This window comes from Gekko japonicus, unplaced genomic scaffold (assembly GCF_001447785.1).
Source record: "Gekko japonicus isolate JY-2015 unplaced genomic scaffold, Gekko_japonicus_V1.1 scaffold477, whole genome shotgun sequence".
Classification (NCBI taxonomy): domain Eukaryota; kingdom Metazoa; phylum Chordata; class Lepidosauria; order Squamata; family Gekkonidae; genus Gekko; species Gekko japonicus.
This window is the reverse complement of record NW_015174289.1, coordinates 692,356-713,435: the sequence shown is the minus strand read 5'-3', so window position 1 is coordinate 713,435 and position 21,080 is coordinate 692,356. Positions and strand designations below refer to the sequence as shown.

Here is a 21,080-nt window from a genome sequence, read left to right as displayed (position 1 = left end):
CCTGAGAAAATATGATAAATTGTGTAGGACATAAGACTTGAAGTTCCAGGTCAAGCAGTCTCCGTTTAATAATCTGGAAAATAGAGACTTCATCCAGTGAGTAGAAATACTCAAAGGAAAAGCCATACTTGTTAATCATACTTTCACCAGATTGTCTTAGTTGCCATTCTAAAATGGGTTACGAATGTAAGACGAACCCAGAATCCTGCATCCTGCTTCCAACAGTGGGTAGCAAATTGTTCCCAGGAAGTTCACACACTGACTGATGAAAGTACTCACCCTCCCTGTTTGCTTCCTTAGCGACTGATGTTCAGAGGTGCATTACCCAACCTGGTTCCATTTAGAAAAGATTATTAATAGTCATTGATATCTTTATCCTCCATTAATTTTTGCAATCTTCTTTTAAAGCGACTTAAACTGGTGGCTATCATCAAAAAGGGACAACAGGTTTATAAAATGATGTACTGTGTGGTTAAAGTGGATGAACAGAGAACTTTTCTCTAGTTCTCAGGATTTTTTCACACTGCATGATTTACGAAATTTGCTGCCAGAAGATGCAACATGCTTCTGAATAGCAATCCCTGGTGGAGCAAACAAACAGGGAAAGCTGTTACCTTCAGTGTCCAGTTTGTGGAAACACCTGCCTAGCCATTCTTGGATAGGGGATCACATGGATGAAATCCAGCAGGGATTTTCTTATGGCCTTATCCTCTGCACATACTCCAGTTGTGTGGTTTATTTAGATGTGAAATACTGTGTTTTGTTCTGTATTTTCTTTTGCAGAGCTTGTGGATTGAACGCACCACTCTCACCCTGACTCACAGTTTACCTGGGATTTCCCGGTGGTTTGAAGTAGAGAGGAGAGAATTGGTAACATGGATTATGTTTGTTGCTTAAGCAGTGAATAGATATTTACAGCAAAAGAGTAGAAAAGTTTCTAACTGTTCACCATGTATATAATTATATTAGGTTGTATCTTAGGAGTGTGCCTGCTTTTCCTTCCCCTAGCAGCCCCCATGATCTCCCAAAAAGCTGATCCTGAGGATCTGGGGACTCCAAGTGAAATTGCTCCCACAGTTCTCATGATTTTATAAGATCAAACCCACTATCATTAACACTAGTTGAGACAGCATGCATAATCAGAGGAACAATATTGAGTGATTAAGAAGAGCCCACTAATGGTAGCCTGCCACTTTGTAGGTGTTTTGTTTTTGTCAGTCCAATATGATTGCTGTGGTAACTGCTAACCAAGCCTAATGTTTGGTAAGATCAGCTGAAATGCTCTGCTGCCAGTCTGTGGCATATGTCCACTGATACAGTATTTACTCCAATGCAAGGCTAGGTTTTTCCCCAGGTATGACATCAAAATAAAATAAAGGGTCACCTTACATGCATATAAAAGTTACAGTTATGTACACTAAGATTTTTTTTCTTTGTGTAAACTTTTTTAAGGGGGTCATCTTACATTCAGGGTCATCTTCCTTTTGAGTGACTACTGCAGTTTCTCAAGAAACAGAATTTAAAAGAAGAGTGATACTGCAATAAGGGCCTCCTTACACGATATGTGAAATGTGAGTCGGGCTGGGGATTCCCCCAGCCTGACTTGCATTTCCCATCTGACTGGAGATGCACCTTAAAAACAGTGTGTGTGTGTGGGGGGGGGAATTCAGCTCTGGCACAGCAGCAGGAGAGGCTTCATCCTTTCCTCCCTTCCACCCCATGCTGCATTCAACAGAAAAAAAAATAGTGGCAGAGGGGGGCTGTTTTTCTTGCTCCCATTTCCAGATGTCTGCCTAGGATGGTATTGAAGTTTCCTCTGTTATCTTGCAGGTTGAGGTAAGCCCCTTGGAAAATGCCATTCAAGTTGTGGAGAACAAAAATCAGGAATTAAGGACACTGATCAGCCAGTACCAACACAAACAAATGCACGGTAACATCAACCTTCTCAGTATGTGCCTGAACGGAGTTATTGACGCAGCTGTGAATGGTGGCATAGCACGATATCAGGAGGTAAACTGAGGCTATTTATTATTTTAGCAACTCTTTCACAGCACCAATCTTCTAATTGTATTGAATTTTAATGAATAATATAAGAAATTGTGACAGATGCTCGTAACAGGAATTGAACAATATTAAGATTGTTCTGATTAATTAAAATGTATATACAGCTAAGCATTGCCATGAGCATTTTATATTGGGGATTTCAGTATTCTGAATAATTTATATATTCCAATTAAGGAAGTAGAGATAGTTTAAAACACTTCAATCCCAATACAGTTAGTTAATTTCACAGGAAAAATACCTGACCTTGGGAACTGATTATAGAACAGAAAGCTACTGCTGTCTTTATAAAACCCGTTGCTAATCACATAGTACAAATTATTTCCTATACTAATGTTAGATGCATACCTTAAAATACTTTTCTGGAGGATGGGAGAATTGTCTTTGTCTTCATTAATGTTCAACACAGCCATAGCCCCAAAGGTATATCCTCTCCATGATTTTGTGAGTCAGGAATTATATGTATATTTCTAAAAGAACTTATGTAGAATTGTTATGCTGACCCACATTTGCGTCATGAGTGCCCTACAGAGAATGTCAATACACATTCCTTCTTTTTATATTATTAATTTTGAACTTGCTCATTTCCCACATTGCTTATTTTCCACAGCTTTTTGTAGTATACAAATAGGAGAAATTTTAAAATAATTGAAGATGTAGTCAAAAGTGATAATGATTAACATGTGCATTTGGATCAAATGTATGCTTCCTTGGGTCTTGGAAATGAGTGCCCTGGAGTATTCAGTAGGAATTCTTTCACGTAAGGAGAAATTGTCTGTACCATGCAGGGCTTGGACCTGCAAGTGAACTATGACTGTAAGGTGGATTATACCAGGTAGTACCACCACCATCATTTTTGTTTTCTGTTTAAAGCTTTTTAAATATGGGAAGAAGAAAAAGAGGAGAAAAATGGGGCTGGACCAAAAAAAAGTAGAACAGGAAAAACAGAGGGGGAAGGATGAACATATTATGGTAAAAAATATAAATTTAAGTTCCATATCCAAAATTAGGGCCTGAGTTGAGAACTGCATATGCATATATGTTCTAAAACACCTAGCTGAAACTAGTGTAAAAACAGGACTGCTGGAGACTTTTCTGCCTTCTTTACGGTCTTCAAGAAACATTCCGTTCCTAGTCAAAATTTGTTTTTTCTCCCCCAGGCTTTTTTTGATAGAGATTATATCACCACTCACCCTGGAGATGCAGAAAAAATCGCACAACTAAAAGAGCTGATGCATGAACAGGTATCTCTGTATTTTTAAAGATGAAGGAAAAGTACTGTGATTGGATTTGATATCCCTAGCAAAATAGTCAGTAGCTGAGAGTAAAGTAATTGGTTAGAGCCTTATTTGGGTTTTTTAGATAGAAATGTTTACCTTGTATTTCATGAAAGTGATTTTCTGAGTTTTTTTCTACTACTAATCTTACATTAATCTAACTTAGTCTAACAATTGTTCCACAATAAATAGATTTCCATGTAGATTATGGAAGTATGCTTTCACTGACTTTTCCCTCAGCAGAGTCTTAAAAGATTAGATAACCATTTTGTCACAAGTTTGAATTAAATACCTAGGAAACCCAATTATATTAATCATCACTTTACACTGTTACAAAACTCCTGCTTTCCTTAAAGGTTTAACATTAAGAACATAAGAACAGCCCTGCTAGATCAGACTAGTGGTCCATCTAGTCCAGCATCCTGTCTCAAACAGTGGCCAACTAGTTCCTCTGGATGGCCAGCAACTGGGCATAGAGGCTGAGACCAGGATGTTGCCTCCTGGCTCTGGGATTCAGAGGTTTAGTGCCTCTGGAGGTTCCCCTTAGTCACCATAGCTAGTAGTCATTGACAGATTTATTCTCTATGAATCTATTTAATCCCCTTTTAAAGCTGTTAATGCCTGAGGCCATCACTACATCCTCTGGCAGTGAATTCCACATTTTAATCACTTTCTGTGTAAAGTAGTATTTCCCTTTGTCCGTACTGAACCTACTGCCTATCAGCTTCAGTGGATGCCCTCGAGTTCTAGGATTTTGGGTGAAACATTTCTCTTTGTCAGCTCTCTCCATCCCATGCATAGTTTTATAAATCTCTTTTCATGTCCCCCTATCAGAGACCATAGCCTGGGTCCCCCTGGGTCACTGCTCCTTGCTCCGTGAGTAATACCCAGCCCTGGGGGTCCTTAAGGTTAAATGCATACAAACAAAGCAGACCTTTTAAAAGAATATAAAGGTTTTTTCAAAGGTTTTTAAAAAGATATCACTACGCAATACAGTCTCTATAGTTTAGCAATAGAGAAATAAGAAAGCTAACTGTTCTATCTAATACATTTGGTACCTGGCAGTAGATGGCATATCTTTTTGTAGCACAAGAATCTAGGCTGTAGTCTAAAGAATTCCTCTATGTTATGGTCCATCATGATGAAGCGTAACATATCAAAGCATACTAGCATGGCATGAGCAGAAAGTTAGCATGGCTTCCCCTATACCCTTATTATAGCTTTTTTGCCCTCTGGCATCTGGTGGTCCTTTGGATGCAATCAGGAATCCTTTTTGATGGAACTTTCCCAAGGACATCTGCTCCTAATTCCCCCCTCCCATCTGATTATACAGCTGAGCACAGGTTCTTGTTTTTAACCAATTGCCTGATGTCTGAGTTCAGCCTCGAAAGAGATAAGGATGGTAGCTGCAGGAAGGCTCAGATCACAAACACCTGCAAGCCAGGCTAGATCCTGTAATAATCACTAACCTTGAGGGAAGTTGGGGTGCTTTGCCTCACAGTTGGTAACAACAGTTTAAAAACAATTTGATTAAACAAAAATTGCAGCGCGGCAAAGAAGCGGCGCAGCGCAATCACACTGGCAATCACTAGGCGCCACTTCCATGGCAAACGAGATTTTTTTTCTCGCTGAAGTTTGCACATGTGTATGATCGTTTGTGCGCATCCTGTGAAGACTTACCAAAAAAAACCCCATCCGGTTTGCGACAGGACATGAACGGCCGCCAGATGCCACGGGATTCACGCGGAAACACGATCAGACGCCTGCCCTTGCCCCGCATTTTCCAGAAACTAGTACCTTGTATATGGTAGTTTTTTACTCCGCATCTTCAGCGAGAAGCCACGGGTTAGCCACGGGTGCACTACGCCCCCAGATGTTCCGGTGTGATCGCACCCGGAAAATTCATGGGACAATCGTGCCTTCAGCGCAGCAAATGCTCTGTGTGAACGGGGCCAGAGGTAGGCTGCCTCTATACATGGAGGTTACCTTATGGCTAGTAGCCATTGATGGAGCTATTCTCCATTAATCCATCTAAATATTTTTAAAGCCATCATCACATCTACTGCCAGTGAATTTCACAATTCAATTACTCCTTGAGTAAAGAAGTATTTCTCTTTCTCTGTCTTGAACCTATTTCCTATCAACTTAATTAGTGCTCTGACTGGTAGTATTATGGGACAGAGAGAAAAAGTGTTCTCTATTCACTTTTTCTACCTCATGCATAATTTTATAAGCCTCTATCATGTCTCCCCATAGTTGTCTCTTTGCTAAACGAAAAGGCACCAGACTCTTCAGCCTTTCCTCATAGGAAAGGTGCTCCAACCCCTTAACCGTCTTCGTTGCCAACTTCTGTACCTTTTCCAGCTCTGAAATACCCTTTTTGAGGTTCAATGAACAGAACTATACAGAGTGTATGGGTCAGAGAATTGATTCCTTCTCTGCGCAGTCAGGAGAACCAGGCAGGTATCTTGTCACTAGCAAGGCAGCTGCCTCCCTTCACTTTAACTGTGTTTTAAGTAGCACAGGCTGAGAAGCTGGCTCTGGGAAGTTTTGGTTGCAAACTTATAAGGGGAAAGGTACTGGTTGCATGTTTCTCCTTATAACTCAGCAAATAGTGGCTGAGTTGCACCCATGGGACGTTCAGGCAGGGAAAGTGCAGGGAGAACTTCCATGTGGACATTTAGTTGCCACCACAGGTATCTCTGCATTCTGAGTAGTTATATGGAAAGCAGTCTTAGCGTGGAAGCAAACCTGGAAACAAGAAACTGGATTAGATTAAATCCTGGTCTGATCCATCAAGAGAGTTCTTAGATTGCTAAAATAATGTGCCACATGCCATCCATTTGTGTCCTATTCCCTGTTGCTTGTTGATGCAGTCTGGAATCCTGATATACTTCACTGACACAGGAAGTGGTGGTGGCTACAAGCATGGATGGCTTCAAAAGGGAATTAGATAAGCATATGGAGGAGATGTCCACAAGGTATACATAGGCACTCTGGGGCAAGTGATGCTCTGTCTTCTTGGTGCTTGGGGGAGGGCTTCTAATGTCCTGGCCCCACTGGAGGACCTCCTGATGGCACTGGTATTTCTGGCCACTGTGTTGGGCTGGATGGGCCTTTGGCCTGATCCAACATTGGCGTCTCTTATGTTCTTACAGTAATCATGAACAACCTGACAAATTGAGCTACAAATATTTACAAGCCATTCTTCTTCAGTGAATGAGAAGTGCACAGCTCATAATTACAAAGCCTTTCTGATTTTATTGTTAATAGGTACATATCCTAGGAGTAGGCCTGGCAGTGCATGAGAAGTTTGTACATCCAGAGATGCGCCCACTACATAAAAAATTAATTGACCAGTTCCAGATGATGCGATCCAGTTTGTATCATGTAAGTTGATAATCATGGTGTGTGTGTTTTTAAAAAAGGTGTATTTTGAAATACCTTACTGTGTCATAAAATAGTAGATGTGGGGAAAGCTGGATATACACACCATTGATCTACTAGAAACCAGACATTAGAAAACTATGGGGAAGTGGACATTTTTCTTTTCCTCTGTTCATTTAATTTGCATCACAGATGTTCTAGAAAGAGACTGAAGGGGTGATTGTGAGACACAGTGGTATATAAAATATAGTATAAATAATATGTATTTTCACTAAGAGTAAAATGCATAGTGAATGTAGGAACAAATAATATAGAAACCTGGAGAGAAATGTGCATCAATGCTTGCTACAAGTATTTAGTATAGCCATTAACTGGAAACCATAAACCAAATTTGGGGGACTTTGATGGAATTATTATTAACTATTAGAACATACTTGCAATGCCGGCACATTATTATATATGGTAAAATTCTACTGTTACTCCAATCTAAGCCCATTGATTTCCATGGGATTTGACCATGGATACTTGATCTGCCACCACAGAGAAGATACACTTTTTAAAAAAGTAAGTTTACAAATTCATTTGTGTGGAATGTTCAACTCCAAAAACAATAGCAATGTCCAGATTTTCTTTCACAAGAAACACAACCTTTTTCTCCTCTCCCTTGACAGGAGTTGCCTGCTTTGGAGAAATTGAGTCCAGTCTGCTCAGGAACCAGCACACCACGCAGCAATATGCTTGCATCACATAGCCCTATGAGTCCAGAGAGCATCAAACTGGTACATCGTCATAGGTATTTGCTTTTAATAATTTCTTCATAAGGAAGGACTTTACATAGCAGCCTTTTGTAGAATAAAGTCTAGAATGAAATAACAGCTGCATAGCTCCCAGATACAGATGCAGAGAGAGACTTTAGGAGTTATAATGAAGTCCAGTAATTTGCTGTTCAGCCTGTCTATAAATTTGAACTGTTACCTTCCATTCCAGTGTATTTGAAAAAGTGTGCATGCACACGAAAGCTCATACCTCAAATAAACCTTAGTTGGTCTTAAAGGTGCCACTTGACTCAAAATTTGTTCTCCTCCAATTCATAGTAAGATGCTGATACTTCTTTGGTAATTGAATACAAAGTAGCGGAGTGAGAGTGGATAATGAAGTTCTACTAGTCTAATGTGTGTTTTCTGTTTATATGAATGTGAAAATATATTCTGGACTGCTGTATTTAAATAACAGATTAGTGTTTACTGTGAATAGAACAGAAGACACAGGGACCATTATTTAGCTCACTGTGGTTTTATTGTTTTATTTGCACAAAAAATAAGTGTGTCTTCTGTAATATTCTAGCATTTTTGTTCTTCTGGTGATGTTAATGATCTCCAGCTGGGCAAAACTTGAACATCCCTATTTAATACAGTGATATTTCTGGTATGAACTGAAACTGTACAAGCATGTAAAGACATCAGTACATTATTTCAAGATTTTTTAAAAGCACAGAACTACAGCTTTCAAGTGAATGAGAAGCGGTTTTTCTACATTTAAAAAAATCTGAGTCCCTGATCAAAACAAACATTAACAAATTATTTGATTTGTTTTTCTATCTCTGTAGCCCGTTGAACATGCTGGGTACAGTCCGACACTCGTCCTCTTCTCTTTCTTCCCATACATCAAGTGAAGCAGGAAATCTGGTTATCCTAACAGACAGTTCAATTGGAGAAAATGCAGAGGACATGTATCACATGCAGGTATACCCTGTTACACTTCAGGAGTCCATTGCAAGGAATATGTAGATTTAACATGATGTATAGGGTCACTTAAAGAAAGTGTATCTACTCTAAGCAGCTGTAGAAGTTATATGTAAAATTTAGGCTTAGAAATAATAAATGCAAAGTTATGAGAATGATGAACATTCCCAGTACTACATAAGATATTAAAAGGACATTTAGTGTATGTTGATGTGGGTATTTCCAAGTGATTGAGAGCCATAATGCATTGTAGCAGAATGTTGAACTAGGACTGGGAAGACCTGGGTTCAAATCCCCACTTTGGGAAAGACTATTATCAGTAGCTGAGTCCATGGGGAAGACCACAACGAAGAAAGCTAAACTCTTCGAGCCTTTGAAGCTCCCAAAGCAATGTCAGAAGCCTTGGGGTTCATTATCTACATTGATACTGACAGTACAGCCTGAGCCTATCATGCTTTGTGATTTGGAGATTCCCCAAATCCATTTTCTGATTTGGACAAGTCTGAACTCCTCACTGAGGCCAAACTCATCCTAAATATACCAGCAGCTACCATTCTGAAAACACCTTCCTCATAGGCAGAGGTACCTCTGAGAATTTCCGTGAAAGACTCATCAAGAGCATTTTCTCAACACCCACTCCTGTAAGCACCAATTCTCCTTTCACCAAGGAGATGCTTGATTTTCATTACCATTGTCCTCCACACTATCTTCTGTCCTGTAATCTGTATGAGGACACATGATACTGACAACTGTAAGCACCTCCTGAAGTAAGATTTCATCACCCACAACCTTCTGCTCTTATTAGCCAGAGACAGGCCATAATATTGAACCATCTGCCTGACATGCAACCTTCTATACCAACTACCTCGTCCTCACGGATCGACCCGTCCACTGTTGAGAGAGAACAACATCTTACTTCAGGGCTGATTCCTTCCTTGCTGCCTTTGCACCTCCAGAAGCAGCAACAACAACACCAAACTCTGCTGAATAGGTCTGTCAGTCAGGTTCATCCCCAGCGGCTTCTGCTTTATCTCCATACCACCTGAAGGGAGTGCTTCCTGTACTGAAAAAAAGCTTCTTCCACTACCTCCCATAGTAATTATGCCACTGGTTCTAAACACCTACATCCATTCCAGTCCCCCTTCTACTACTCCTTCCTCAAGATCTTCTGCATCCTCTTAGTCTTCTCTTTGGGTTCAGCCCCTGAGTTGGAAGAACCTTCAGGTTCAGCCTCCATGGATGGACTCTAAGAGCATTTGTAGTCTTCTCCAGTGGATAATGTAATAATCTACTCAGAGCAAGTGGTCTGTATGTCTGCAGCTCTCAGTGGAGAGGCTGTGTGACCAACTCCACAAGAAGAAGATTTCTTCTCTGGTGTTGTACACTATGGTACTCCCCTTCTTACCTGTTCTCCTGGACATGGCAAAGGAATATTGGAGAAAGCCTGCATCAGCCCCCTCCCCCTTCCAGAAAGACTGGACATGTCTGTTTCTTAGGAAGGCGTTTCACACTCATAGATTAAAAAGAAAGAAAGCTTAGATGCCCATGGTAGAAATATCTACACCTCAGCACTTATGACAATGAAAGTGGCAAATCATTCAGCACATGTGGGGATAGAATCAACATTTCATTTGGGAAAGGGTTTCCCAACTTCTGGACTTCCATCTAGACAATGCCAAATTAACAGCAGCAACATTTCAGGAAGAAGGCCTCAGACTGTCACCTCAAGCAGGTTCTCTGGAGAGGCAGTACTGAAAATTTCTAAAAAATAAGCAAACAGATCGTTATGGCAAAGTGCATAGCTGAGCGTGGGTACAAAACAGCATACACATTATTATGCTTGGGTAGAATCAACATGTTTGGCCTCAGAAACCAGAACCACAAGGAACTATAGTTCTATCTCAGCAGAGGCAACAGCTCCTGCAGTGCAGGCCATGGCTGGCTGGTGATCAGAACTAATTACCTGAATAATAACTGAGGCTAAAGTGGGTGTGCTTGGGACTGCCTTGCCAGAACATCAGGAAAAGAGTCCAGAAGCTGCAGCTCTATCTCAGCAGAGGCAACAGCTCTGGCAAGTCACGGCTGCGCTGGTGGTTGGGGGGGGGGGGCGTATCGACTGCAAGGGTGGGTAGAGTGGAAGTCCATTGCTTGGCTTGGACTATTGTGGGTTTGATTGATTGTGTTTTTTTTAGTGTGCTATAAAGCTGCGAGGGTGGAGAGGGAAACCAGAGTAAGCTGCAAGGTGTGCCTAGGTGGCCAGGGAATCCCTGTAAGATAGGGAGGTGGGAGGTATGATGGTGGGCAGAATTAGGTTTAGAAGGAGACCAAGATATGGACATTTTATTTTCTGCTCAAGGTTATAGCTGTATGAGCAGAGAGAGAGAGACAGACAGACATGCTCAGTCCCCTTCTAATCCCTATCCCAAGGAATGATGGTAGAAGACCCAGACTTCTTTGCCTTCCTCTTCAAGCCTGATGTTGTGCAGTGTCAGATCAATTATGACGAAGACTGCCTCCCTTGAAGAATTTATTAGGAAAGGCGATTTTGATCTGGCTTGCTTGACTGACATCTGGGTGGACAAGGCTGAAGTGGTGGCTCTCAGTTAGCTGACTCCCCCGGGAGACTCGGTCCTTCATCAACCGTGAACAGGAAGATGGGGGGGTGGCAATTCTCATCCGAGAATCTTTCTCCTTGAGCAGCTTCCTGCACCAAACATCACCAGCACTGATTGTGTAGGCCTGGCATAGGATGCCAGGGACAGGGTGGGAGTCTTGCTGGTTTACCATCTGCCCAGCTTACCAGCTGACTCCCTGCTGAGGTTGGCTGAAGCGGTGGTGGAGTGGGCCTTGCGTTTCCCCAAACTGATAGTTTTGGAGGACTTCGTCCACGCCGACACTGCCTTGTCTGGTGCCTCCTTAGACTTTATGACTGCCGTGGCATCATTAGACCTCTCCCAGGTTGTATTGGCCCACACACAGAGAGCAGGCCACATGCTGCGTCTGATCTTTCGTGCAGGAATTTATCTGGATTCAGTTGCAAACCATTACCGTGCAAACTGGTGCCATGGACTGATCATTATCTCATTTCAACTGGTTTCAGACTATCTCTAGATTCTCTCTGATGTGACATTTGTAGCAAAAGCCAGTGTGGTATACTGGAAGACCCAGATTCAAATGCTGTTTTGTCTGAAAACTTGCTTGTGACCTTGGACCCATCACATTCTCTCAACCTGACCTGTCTTGCAGGGTTCTGGTGAGGATGGAATGGTAAGCCACTTTGAATCTCATACCCATATTTTTAAAGGGCATCTTATATTTCTACTCAAAACAGATGCCCCATGGGACGTCTTTGAAATGCAAACTCTAATTAATAGCTGATGTTACAACCTCTTCTACAGTCCTTTAGCAAATATATGCTTGATTCCACTGGTCATCTCTATTCTTGATGGCCTGCAGGTTACGTAGCATTTCATCTCTAATTCAGCCATTGCGGAGTGTGAGTGCTGTAAACTGTCAGCCTGGATGGGAAGCAGAATTTCGCTGCAGTGCCTTCCCTTTAAGTTGTGAATCAACAGGTCAATATGGCCTTTTTACTATCCCTTTTGACATACTGTGTCTCGCAGCCTATGCTGGTGATGTATGTGACAAATCTGTTCCCGTGATCTGGGTCAGTCTTTTTACACTGTCCTAGTCCATGCTAGGAATGGGGGGGGGGCTCCACAGAGAGACTATGAATTCTTTAGTACAGTTAAACAACACTCTATGGGGAGCAACAGGCTTGGTGTCAGATCCTTAAGAGTAGGGATGGGCGTGAACCTTGTCACAAACCTAATTTTGTGACAAACATCACTCAGTTCATGAGCTGAGGGTCATGCGACTGCACCTGTAACAAACCTCCCACAATCCTTCGTGTTTTTTGCGGAGGTATGTGTGGTTCATGTGGCACTGTCACTGATCAATTAATTGGGAAAGCAATGGGGGATGGACTTCCAGGTGAACTCGCTGCTTGGACTTCACTCACAATTGGCACAGCTTGCAAAAGCCATTTAAAGGGAGCATTCCCTTTAAATGGCTTTTGCAAGCTGCGCCACACAAGCGAAGTCAAAGTGGCGAGTTCACTCACTTCGGGTGAATTCGCCACTTGGACTTCACTTGTGCACAGCACGGCTTGCAAAAGCCATTTAAATTCTTTTGCAAGCCATGCTGCATGCAAGTGGAGTCCAAGTGGTGAGTTCACCCGGAACTGAGTGAACTCACCGCTTTGACTTCACTTGTGCAGCACAGCTTGCAAAAGCCATTTAAAGGGAACATTCCCTTTAAATGGCTTTTGCAAGATCCCCCCCCCTTCCAGTCTGCTGGCCTTGGGGAGCCACCACTAACAGAAAGGAAGGAGGGAAATTCCCCACCACCACCACATTACAAACCTCATGAAATAAACTGGCTTGGTAAACAGGGAGGTTCATGAAGATTCATGGTTCGTGTGACCTTATGAACCACGATCCAGGATGAATGAATCTTCATTTTCCTGGTTCATGCCCATCCCTACTTAAGAGTCACCTCTTGTTCCCCTCTTTCAAATAATGTGATGTTTCAAGGTTGTGCATACATTTTTTTTACATTTGCAAGATGCCAGGTTCCATCCTTGGCATCTCCTACAGAAAGTTGTTGTTGTTCAGTCACACAGTCGAGTCCGACTCTTCGCGACCCCATGAACCAGATCACACTAGGCCTTCCTGTCTTCCGCCATCCTCTGAAGTTTGCTCAATTTCATGTTTGTTGCATCTATGACACTGTCTAACCATCTCATCCTTTGCCATCCCCGTCTTCTTTGACCTGCAATCTTTCCCAGCATCAGGGTCTTCTCCAGTGAGTGCTCCCTTCAGAAAGAGCCTCTGGTAATTGGACGTCAAAAATCCTTTAAGTACATTCATCTATCCTCTATGATGATTTACTCTACAAGAGAAAGTAAAATTTCTCTGGTCTGCTGTCCTGTCCAGCACTCATACGTTTCCTGGCATTCTTTTCACAGCTACGTCACTTTATGGGCTCAGACCCAAGATCTTCCCCACCTCTCCTTTGAAGGGAGGTTGCCTGTCTTCCCATTAATTTGATTATTCAGTTCAGTACTACCCTCAAACAGAAAAAGGAGCTATTTCGAATGATTCTTGTATGTTAAGGAGGACACCTGAAAAGGCTTATGTTCAGGTCCAGGTCATCTAATATATATAATGTTACAGTCTTTAAACTTTTGCTTGGCTGTCTTGTTCATAGACCTCTCTACCCTTCCCGCAGAGAGTCATCTGCCATTGGGGAGTGGAAGTTGCCAGTGGCAGTATTCCAACATTCCCCTTCATTTGGGGTTATGCACTAGCTGTTTTACAGAACACAGAGCGCTTAGGGTAGCCCATGTGGGGATGCTATATTGTTTTCCCTGCTCTGGTGATGGTTAGTTGTTGATCCTTTCCAAAGCAACCCTTTTTATCCTTATTTTTCTAAGATTGTTAGCTTTTTTGGCTTCTACGGCTGCAATTTGGCTTCCACAGCTGCAAGTTAGTGTGATTTCAGATGCCTCCTTCCCTATAGTGTGGAGACCCAGCTACGGGGATGTGTCTCCCAGTGGTTCCTGGTCTTCTGCAAAATTAGTTTGTCTTTTATTTTAGTGCAAACACTCCACATAGTCACGGTATGCACTGTAATTATGTTTTCATTGACTAGCAGAGACCAACTCCCAGATACTCTGATTGGAGGCCTGGGCTATTTGACCTTGCCCACAATGGGGCATTCCATACACTGTCCTTTTTTTGTTCCTTATCTGAAAGAGAACCCGGTGATTGGGGAATGCCCTTCTAATCCCTTGGCAAGGCAATCTGGGTCCCCCCCCCCGGCTGTTTTGCTGCAAAGATTGCTCTGCAGGCTGCACAAAGTTCATTTCTTTTCTTCGGCCACATCATGCCTGGTTCACTGCATTCATTGTTATGGTGTAGATCTGCTTATTCTAACTGCTGCTGACGACTTTGGTAATTTTGATCAGCTCCTTTTCTGCATTGTAGCAGTATCCTCCAACATTTCTGAGTGGCAAGCATCATTCCTTCACTAACGTATCTTGCACCGCTAAGTAGAAAAGAGTCTCCACTAAGGCTGTCACAAGGTTTGGACCCTGTGTCTTGTGATGTTGATTACGTTTTGGCCACTGCTAGGACTCAAACTCTCTAAACTTTCATCTTCCCTACTGGATTTCTAAAGATATTATGAACAGAAGTATAACCCCTTGTTTGATTTTTTTGCACTTCCCTGATGCTTCATGGTTGTTTTTTTTAGTATGCAGCACTTCCAACAGTGGAATGAGGACGTTGTGGGCTCCAGCCTCTGCCCCCTCTGTTCATGAAGTTTCATAAGGTTAGGGTCTCTAATGCCCTGGCCAGAATCCCCTACCAGGGATTGTCTCTCAGTCTTCATGTCGCACAATGTTATCCTTGCACTTGTTTCTGATACCAAACATATGTGCACTCCTTACATTCATTGAATGTGACCTTTCTTGGGTTCTGGACTGCCAGGGACCTAACGCTACTTTATATTTGTCTCTCAGGCTCCAAAAAGCACTGGTCAGTGTCTTCACATAACCTGTCCTCATGGGTTGGTAGAGGTTGTCACTCTCTGTCTTGAATGCATGACTGTTCGATATCACTTTACACATCACAGCTTTCTCCAACAGAGTGCTGTTTTTATTTGCCACATTCCTGCATGTATTTCATTTGGGGCACTTGTAGAGAGCTCCCTGCACTTTTATAAGACAATTCTGGCTGAATGTCAATATGAGACTCGAAACAACTGTTGGAAAGGTGGTCCTCCTTGGTCTCTTCCTTTGGGAGCTTCACACCCAACTCCTTCACTCAGTGAGCTTGCTAATCTCCCAGTGTGAGACTGCACAAAAGCCATGGTGATGAAAACAGGGTTGCACTTACCTGTAACTGTTGTTCATTGAGTGGTTTTCTGTGCAGGCACGCATCTATCCCTCCCTCCTGCCCCACTGTGAACTCTCTGGAATCTCAGTCTTGAGGTCTCCAGTGGTGGCATGAAGAGAACTGAGGGAGTAGCATCCCTCTTCCTGGTCATATGATCGTTTCGGTGGGAAAGAGCCAGAGGGAAGAGAGATGCTCCTAGTATACTAGAAAGCTTTGAAAATCTTTTCTGCGGCTGGCTTGCACACATGTGTGTGCCTGCATAGAAAGCCTCTTTTCTGCTTAAAGCTTTTGAAGGTTCTATGCTTTGGCCTAAATGTGTGACTGTACAGATAATCACTTTAAGCATTAAACTATGGGACCGCAAACTTTTGAACAGTGGGAAAAGTCTTCAGTCAGCAGCACCTTAAGTTTGCAAGTTTCGATAAAAAAATATATGAATTGAAACTGTCATGCTTTTATTTATTTATTTATTTATTTGATCTGATTTGATATATATTCCATCCTCCCCGCCAAGGTGGGCTCAGGGCAGCCTACAAGAATTCATAAAATACAATTAGCATACTGATATGAAGCAGATGCATTTGTAAAGCCCAGGTTCCCTCAGTCATTTCCTTTGCTAACTTATTCATATCTAGTGATCCTTAACTCTAAATACCAGAATTGCTAATATCAGAACTGTTGTTTGTTTTCTTCATAGGCCAGTCCTTCCACCTCAAGCCTGAGTTCTACCCATTCTGCTCCATCACAGATGATTAACTCTGCTCCTTCTAGTGCACGAGGTAAGAAGTAGGTAGCTCCTTACATGAAGCTCCTGAAATAGCCATGATGTTTCTTCTTCAGTATTCTTGATTGTACTGTGTTTCTTCTCTTGACACATGGAATAGTTTCATTATTACAAAAGCAAATTATTCCAAGTTTCCTTTTATAATGATCCCACATAGCATATCATTTCTGATCCCTTTGGTATATTTCTTTTAAGCAGTTGAACCATTTGTCTCTAGTGTACCCACCAAAGTTTCCTTTTATAATGATCCCACATAGCATGTCATCATCTCTGATCCCTTTGGTGTATTTTTTTTAAGTAGTTGAACCATTTGTCTCTAGCGTACCCACCAAACTTTCAGCCTGTCCACTTATACATACATGAATTTGTTTAAGTTCCAAGAGAAACAACCTAAGAATAACAACATGAGGTTGAAAATTAATCAGGACAAAGGAGTTAAAAGAATGGGTAGCATGAAACTAAACTGGATGAAATAAGATGTACAAGATGGGTCTTCTTTGCATAGGTGAGTGAACCGGGGGGGACATAGAATAGCTTTTGCTATCTATAATTTTCTATCTTTAAAACTAGTTGGGACTTCAAAGACTCAAAACTGGTATCAGTACTCTCTGATAGCTTATAAATGTTACACTTCAATTTGTTCTCTGTGGGGTTGACTGACAAATATGTGAAGTCCCTTCCAGATGCAGCAGACGAGGAAGTGAGACTCAGTAAATGGATAGCATTGCTTTGACGCGGGATAGCTGTGTTAATGCTCTCAGACTCATGGCTTTATAAATGCATAGAAAAACATAGGATGGGAAGTGGTCAGACTTCAAAAAACAAATACACTCAAGAGCTAAAACTGACTAGATTCCTCAAAGCTGCCAAAGTTAAAAGAGCCAGACTAAGAATCTGGCATCAATTAAAATTAAAACGTTTTAATCATTATAAGTTATTATTTCAGTAACAATAATTATAAATGTCTAGCGGTTCTGTACTGGAGTACCAGTAATGCAGTGCAGAAGCACATATCAATGTGATTTTTTAAAAAAAATTGTTCACAAAGTGTACAAGTGGATAATCACCATTGATGCTCACAAGCAACAGCAACTAGAGGGTAGAGACACTTAATGGAACCACATTCCGCACAGCTTTATTGACAGCAGTGGCTCAGGGGAGAATTACATTTTCTTAGTAACAAAACAATGTTGCCTAGGTGCTAGGAAAATGCAATAACCCTGCAACAGAATTCTTATCATAAAGGAAGATATCTGGTTTTCTTTAATAAGAACATAAGAAAAGGATCAGCCCAAAGGTCCATCTAGTCCAGCATTTTGTACCTCTAGGAAGCTCGCAAACAGGAAGACTGCAACAGCATCATCCTGCCTGTGTTCCCCAGCAACTGATTTAAGGAGGTATACTACTTGTGGTACTGGAAGGAGTAGATATCCATCATGATTAGTTGTTATTAACAGCCCAGTCCTACATGAATTTGTCATCTCTGCTTTTAAAGCCTTCCAGGTTGGTAGCCATGACCACATCCTGTGGCATCAAGTTCTACAAATTAACTATGCACTTTGTGAAGAAATAATTCCTTTTGTCTCTCCTGAATCTCCCACCCTTCAACTTCAGTGGCTGTCCCCAAATTCTAGTATTATAGAAGAGGGAGAAAAGTGTTCTCCCTGTCCACTCTCTCCATGCTATGCATAATGTTATAAACCTCTATCATGTCTGCCTTTACTCAACTTTTTTTTAGGCTGAACAGCCCTAAAGGCAGCTGCTGTAGCCTCCTGATCATTCTGGCTCCTCTTTTCTGCACCTTTTCAAGCTCTACAATATCCTTTTTCAGGTGCAGTGACCAGAATTGAACACGATATTCCAAGTGTGGTCTCACCATAGATTTGTAGAAGGGCAGTATGATGGCAACAGTTTTATTCTCTATTCCTGTTTTAAATATGGCCAGCATGGAATTTGCCTTTTTTTCACAGCAACCGCACACTGGGTCAACTTTTTCATCAAGCTATCCACTATCATCCCAATGTCCCTTTCTTGGTCTGTTGCTTCCAGCTCAGATCCCATCAGTGTATATGTGAAGTTGGGATTTTTTGCCCCAATATGCATCACTTTACACTTGCTCACATTGAACCACATTAGCCGTTATAATGCCCATTCCATTACATTGTCTTAACCACCCTAAATAATTTGGAGTCATCTGCAAACTTGTCTTCCTCACTACTTACCCCTAACTCCAGGACATTTATGGACAAGTTGAAAAGCACCAGTCCCAGTACAGATCCCTGAGGGACCCTACTGCTCATATCCCTCCATTGCGAGAACTGACCATTTGCTCCTACTCTCTGCTTCCTATTTGTAGCCAATATCCAATCCAAAAGAGGACTTGTCCTCTTATCCCATGACTCTGAAGTTTGTTCAGGAGTCTTTGCTGAGGGGTTTTGTCAAAAGCCTCCTGGAAATCCAAATGAACAATACCTACCAGCTCATTCATGTCTCCGTGTTTATTGAACATTTATTAATGAGTCTGTGTGGGCCTACTTTTGGGAGAATGTGGTCATGGGGACCTGAATATGGGAAGATTCTAAAGGTCTGGCAGAAGCCAAGAAGCTTGGCAGACACACTTCCTCCACATATGCACCCTCTTGACTAGTAGTTGTTGCTGTGAATTGGGGAGACCATGATGTTCCTAACCTGGCTAAACTCAGTGTATAGCAAAGCGAGTGATTTTCTAGAAGTGTATTTGTTGTGGAATTAAAGGCCTACCACAGGTGACTGTTTCATTTGCCTTTTCTGCAGGACATAGTCATCATCAAATATGCAGAGACCATCAGTGTTGCCACTCACCCATGCTGCTTTATTTTAGATAAGGTTTTGGTGTCTGCATTTCTGTGCAGTTGCTACTGAGAATTTCTCTTACAGGTGGACCTAAGAGTGAAATGTTGCCTCTGCTGCAGCTACTAACCTATTGAGTTATAATAAATGAAAAGTCATCCTTTCCTTAGAGATTGACTTTACTGTCCAGCAAGCAAAAAGTCAGTTGGGCTATAAGCATCTAAACAACAGCCCTTGAAAAGGACTTTTTTTTAAAAAAGAGAGAGGTACTGGCCTTGAAGTTCTTTGACCTCTTGTACCACTTTGCACAGAGCACAAAGCTACTTGGAGAATCAAGATGGAATAGATCAATTTTTCTCCCGACTCTCTGAGGCACCCAGCATAAATCTGATGTGAAAATGTGTTCAGAAAAATCATGGGACACTTTTTACTCCAGCCAAACATCCCTTTGGTATAACTTGCCTGCTTCATGTTCTTAGTCTTTCTGTTTATAATTCAAAATCCCGAGAGCCAGCTTGGTGTAGTGGTTAAGACCGGTGGACTCTAATCTGGAGAACCAGGTTTGGCTCCCCACTCCCCCACATGCAGCCAGCTGGGTGACTTTGGGTCAGTCACAGTTCTCTCAGAACTCTCTCAGCCCCACCTACCTCACAGGGTGTCTGTTGTGGGGAGAGGAAGGGGAAGGTGATTGTAAGCTGCCCTGAGTCTCTTTCAGGTAGTGAAGAGCGGGGTATAAAACTAACTCTTCTTCTTTTGAACATTGAAATATTGGAAGGAAACTTGATATGCATGTCGAGAACATAATTTTACATTTCAAGTTTGATCCCACCTCTATATGCATTTTCAAGCAGGCCAGGAAAAAGATAAAGCATTGTGATATTAAATGAAACTTTGAATGTACATGTATGATACCACTCTCCATTTCAGGTTCAGGCATCGGCCGACACTCATACTGATGTCCATGGGGGAGATGGAAAGATAAAAATGTATTCTAATCTTATATTTGAAACAAATCCTCACACATTTAACTTTGCTACTTATATCTGAAAACTGTGCTAGTGGGTATTTATTTTTAATTTGATTTCCCCCCTCCATTTTGGAGGTCTGTAGCTTTTAACTGCTGATTTATATTGTGATGGCTTTATAGCTAAAACAACAAAAATGGTCATAACTGCTACAGGAACTTCTAGTGAACCAGAGGGACTTGATCATAACTCCTGTGAGCTGGAAAATCGGTTTTACTTTCTCCCTAATTGTCATCCTTAAGTAATCCAAATCATGGAGGTGCTCTGCTCTCTGTACACTAGGAAGCAGGTTCTCTTTGAAGAAGAAAAATTGGCCCAGGGCTGGGCTAGGAGGCATCTCCTATCCCCTGTAAAGCCAGTCTTCATTGTCCCGTTGCGGTGAACAGACACAGGTTCACCCTTGTCTGCATGCTACTTCCTTTTACAGGGGCCTTGCCTTTTCTGCAAGTCAGGATTTAACATGAAGAGAAGACAGAAGAAAGAAGATCTTAGTGCTGTTAGTGTGAGCTGGAGCGTTTGCTCTGAAGTGAGACTAAGACAGCTTCACAGCTGTTCCTTGTCTCTCTTGTACCTTTTTTCTTCATTTGGAGAATGATCCAGGGATGAGTCCTGTATCTTTATTGTGGCCAAGCCTTATAGCATCAGCCCATCTGCTGCCAGCCTCTTCTGTGGTAGTGTTGGAGCACAGAGTGAGCATAAAAAGTGTCAGTCTGTTTTGCTCATAAGAATTGGAAGTCAGTATGCTGAGGCTGTCTTTTATGTATGCAAAATAGGGTGAAAGTTATAACCTGGCTCCCTGCCTCTCTTGATCTCCCATGTGTCTGCAGGCATACTTTTTGATGGACTTTGCCCCTCAGCCCTCACATGGCTGCAGTCCTCTTGTTCCCTGGCTTGAAAGCTTTTGGGGGTTTCCCCTGGGCTATATATGGCATTCTGCCTTTGGGCAGGGTCTACTGGGTAAGGAGTGCTCTTCCTCCTGCCTCGTTTCTATCCACTGAGATGATTTAGCTCTT

General features: G+C 42.0%; 1 protein-coding gene across 1 annotated transcript in view; it reads left to right on the top strand.

Annotated features, from left to right (window-relative positions):
• DOCK3 (dedicator of cytokinesis 3) overlaps positions 1–21,080 on the top strand; it is a gene marked incomplete at its 5' end in the record, with an annotated part of 323,062 nt that overhangs the window by 276,391 nt on the left and 25,591 nt on the right. The window contains 7 exons of the mRNA XM_015424016.1: positions 784–870; positions 1,831–2,010; positions 3,222–3,305; positions 6,612–6,728; positions 7,397–7,518; positions 8,332–8,467; positions 16,127–16,208. Coding sequence (XP_015279502.1) covers positions 784–870; positions 1,831–2,010; positions 3,222–3,305; positions 6,612–6,728; positions 7,397–7,518; positions 8,332–8,467; positions 16,127–16,208 — 808 coding nt within the window. The remainder of the gene's footprint in view (positions 1–783; positions 871–1,830; positions 2,011–3,221; positions 3,306–6,611; positions 6,729–7,396; positions 7,519–8,331; positions 8,468–16,126; positions 16,209–21,080) is intronic.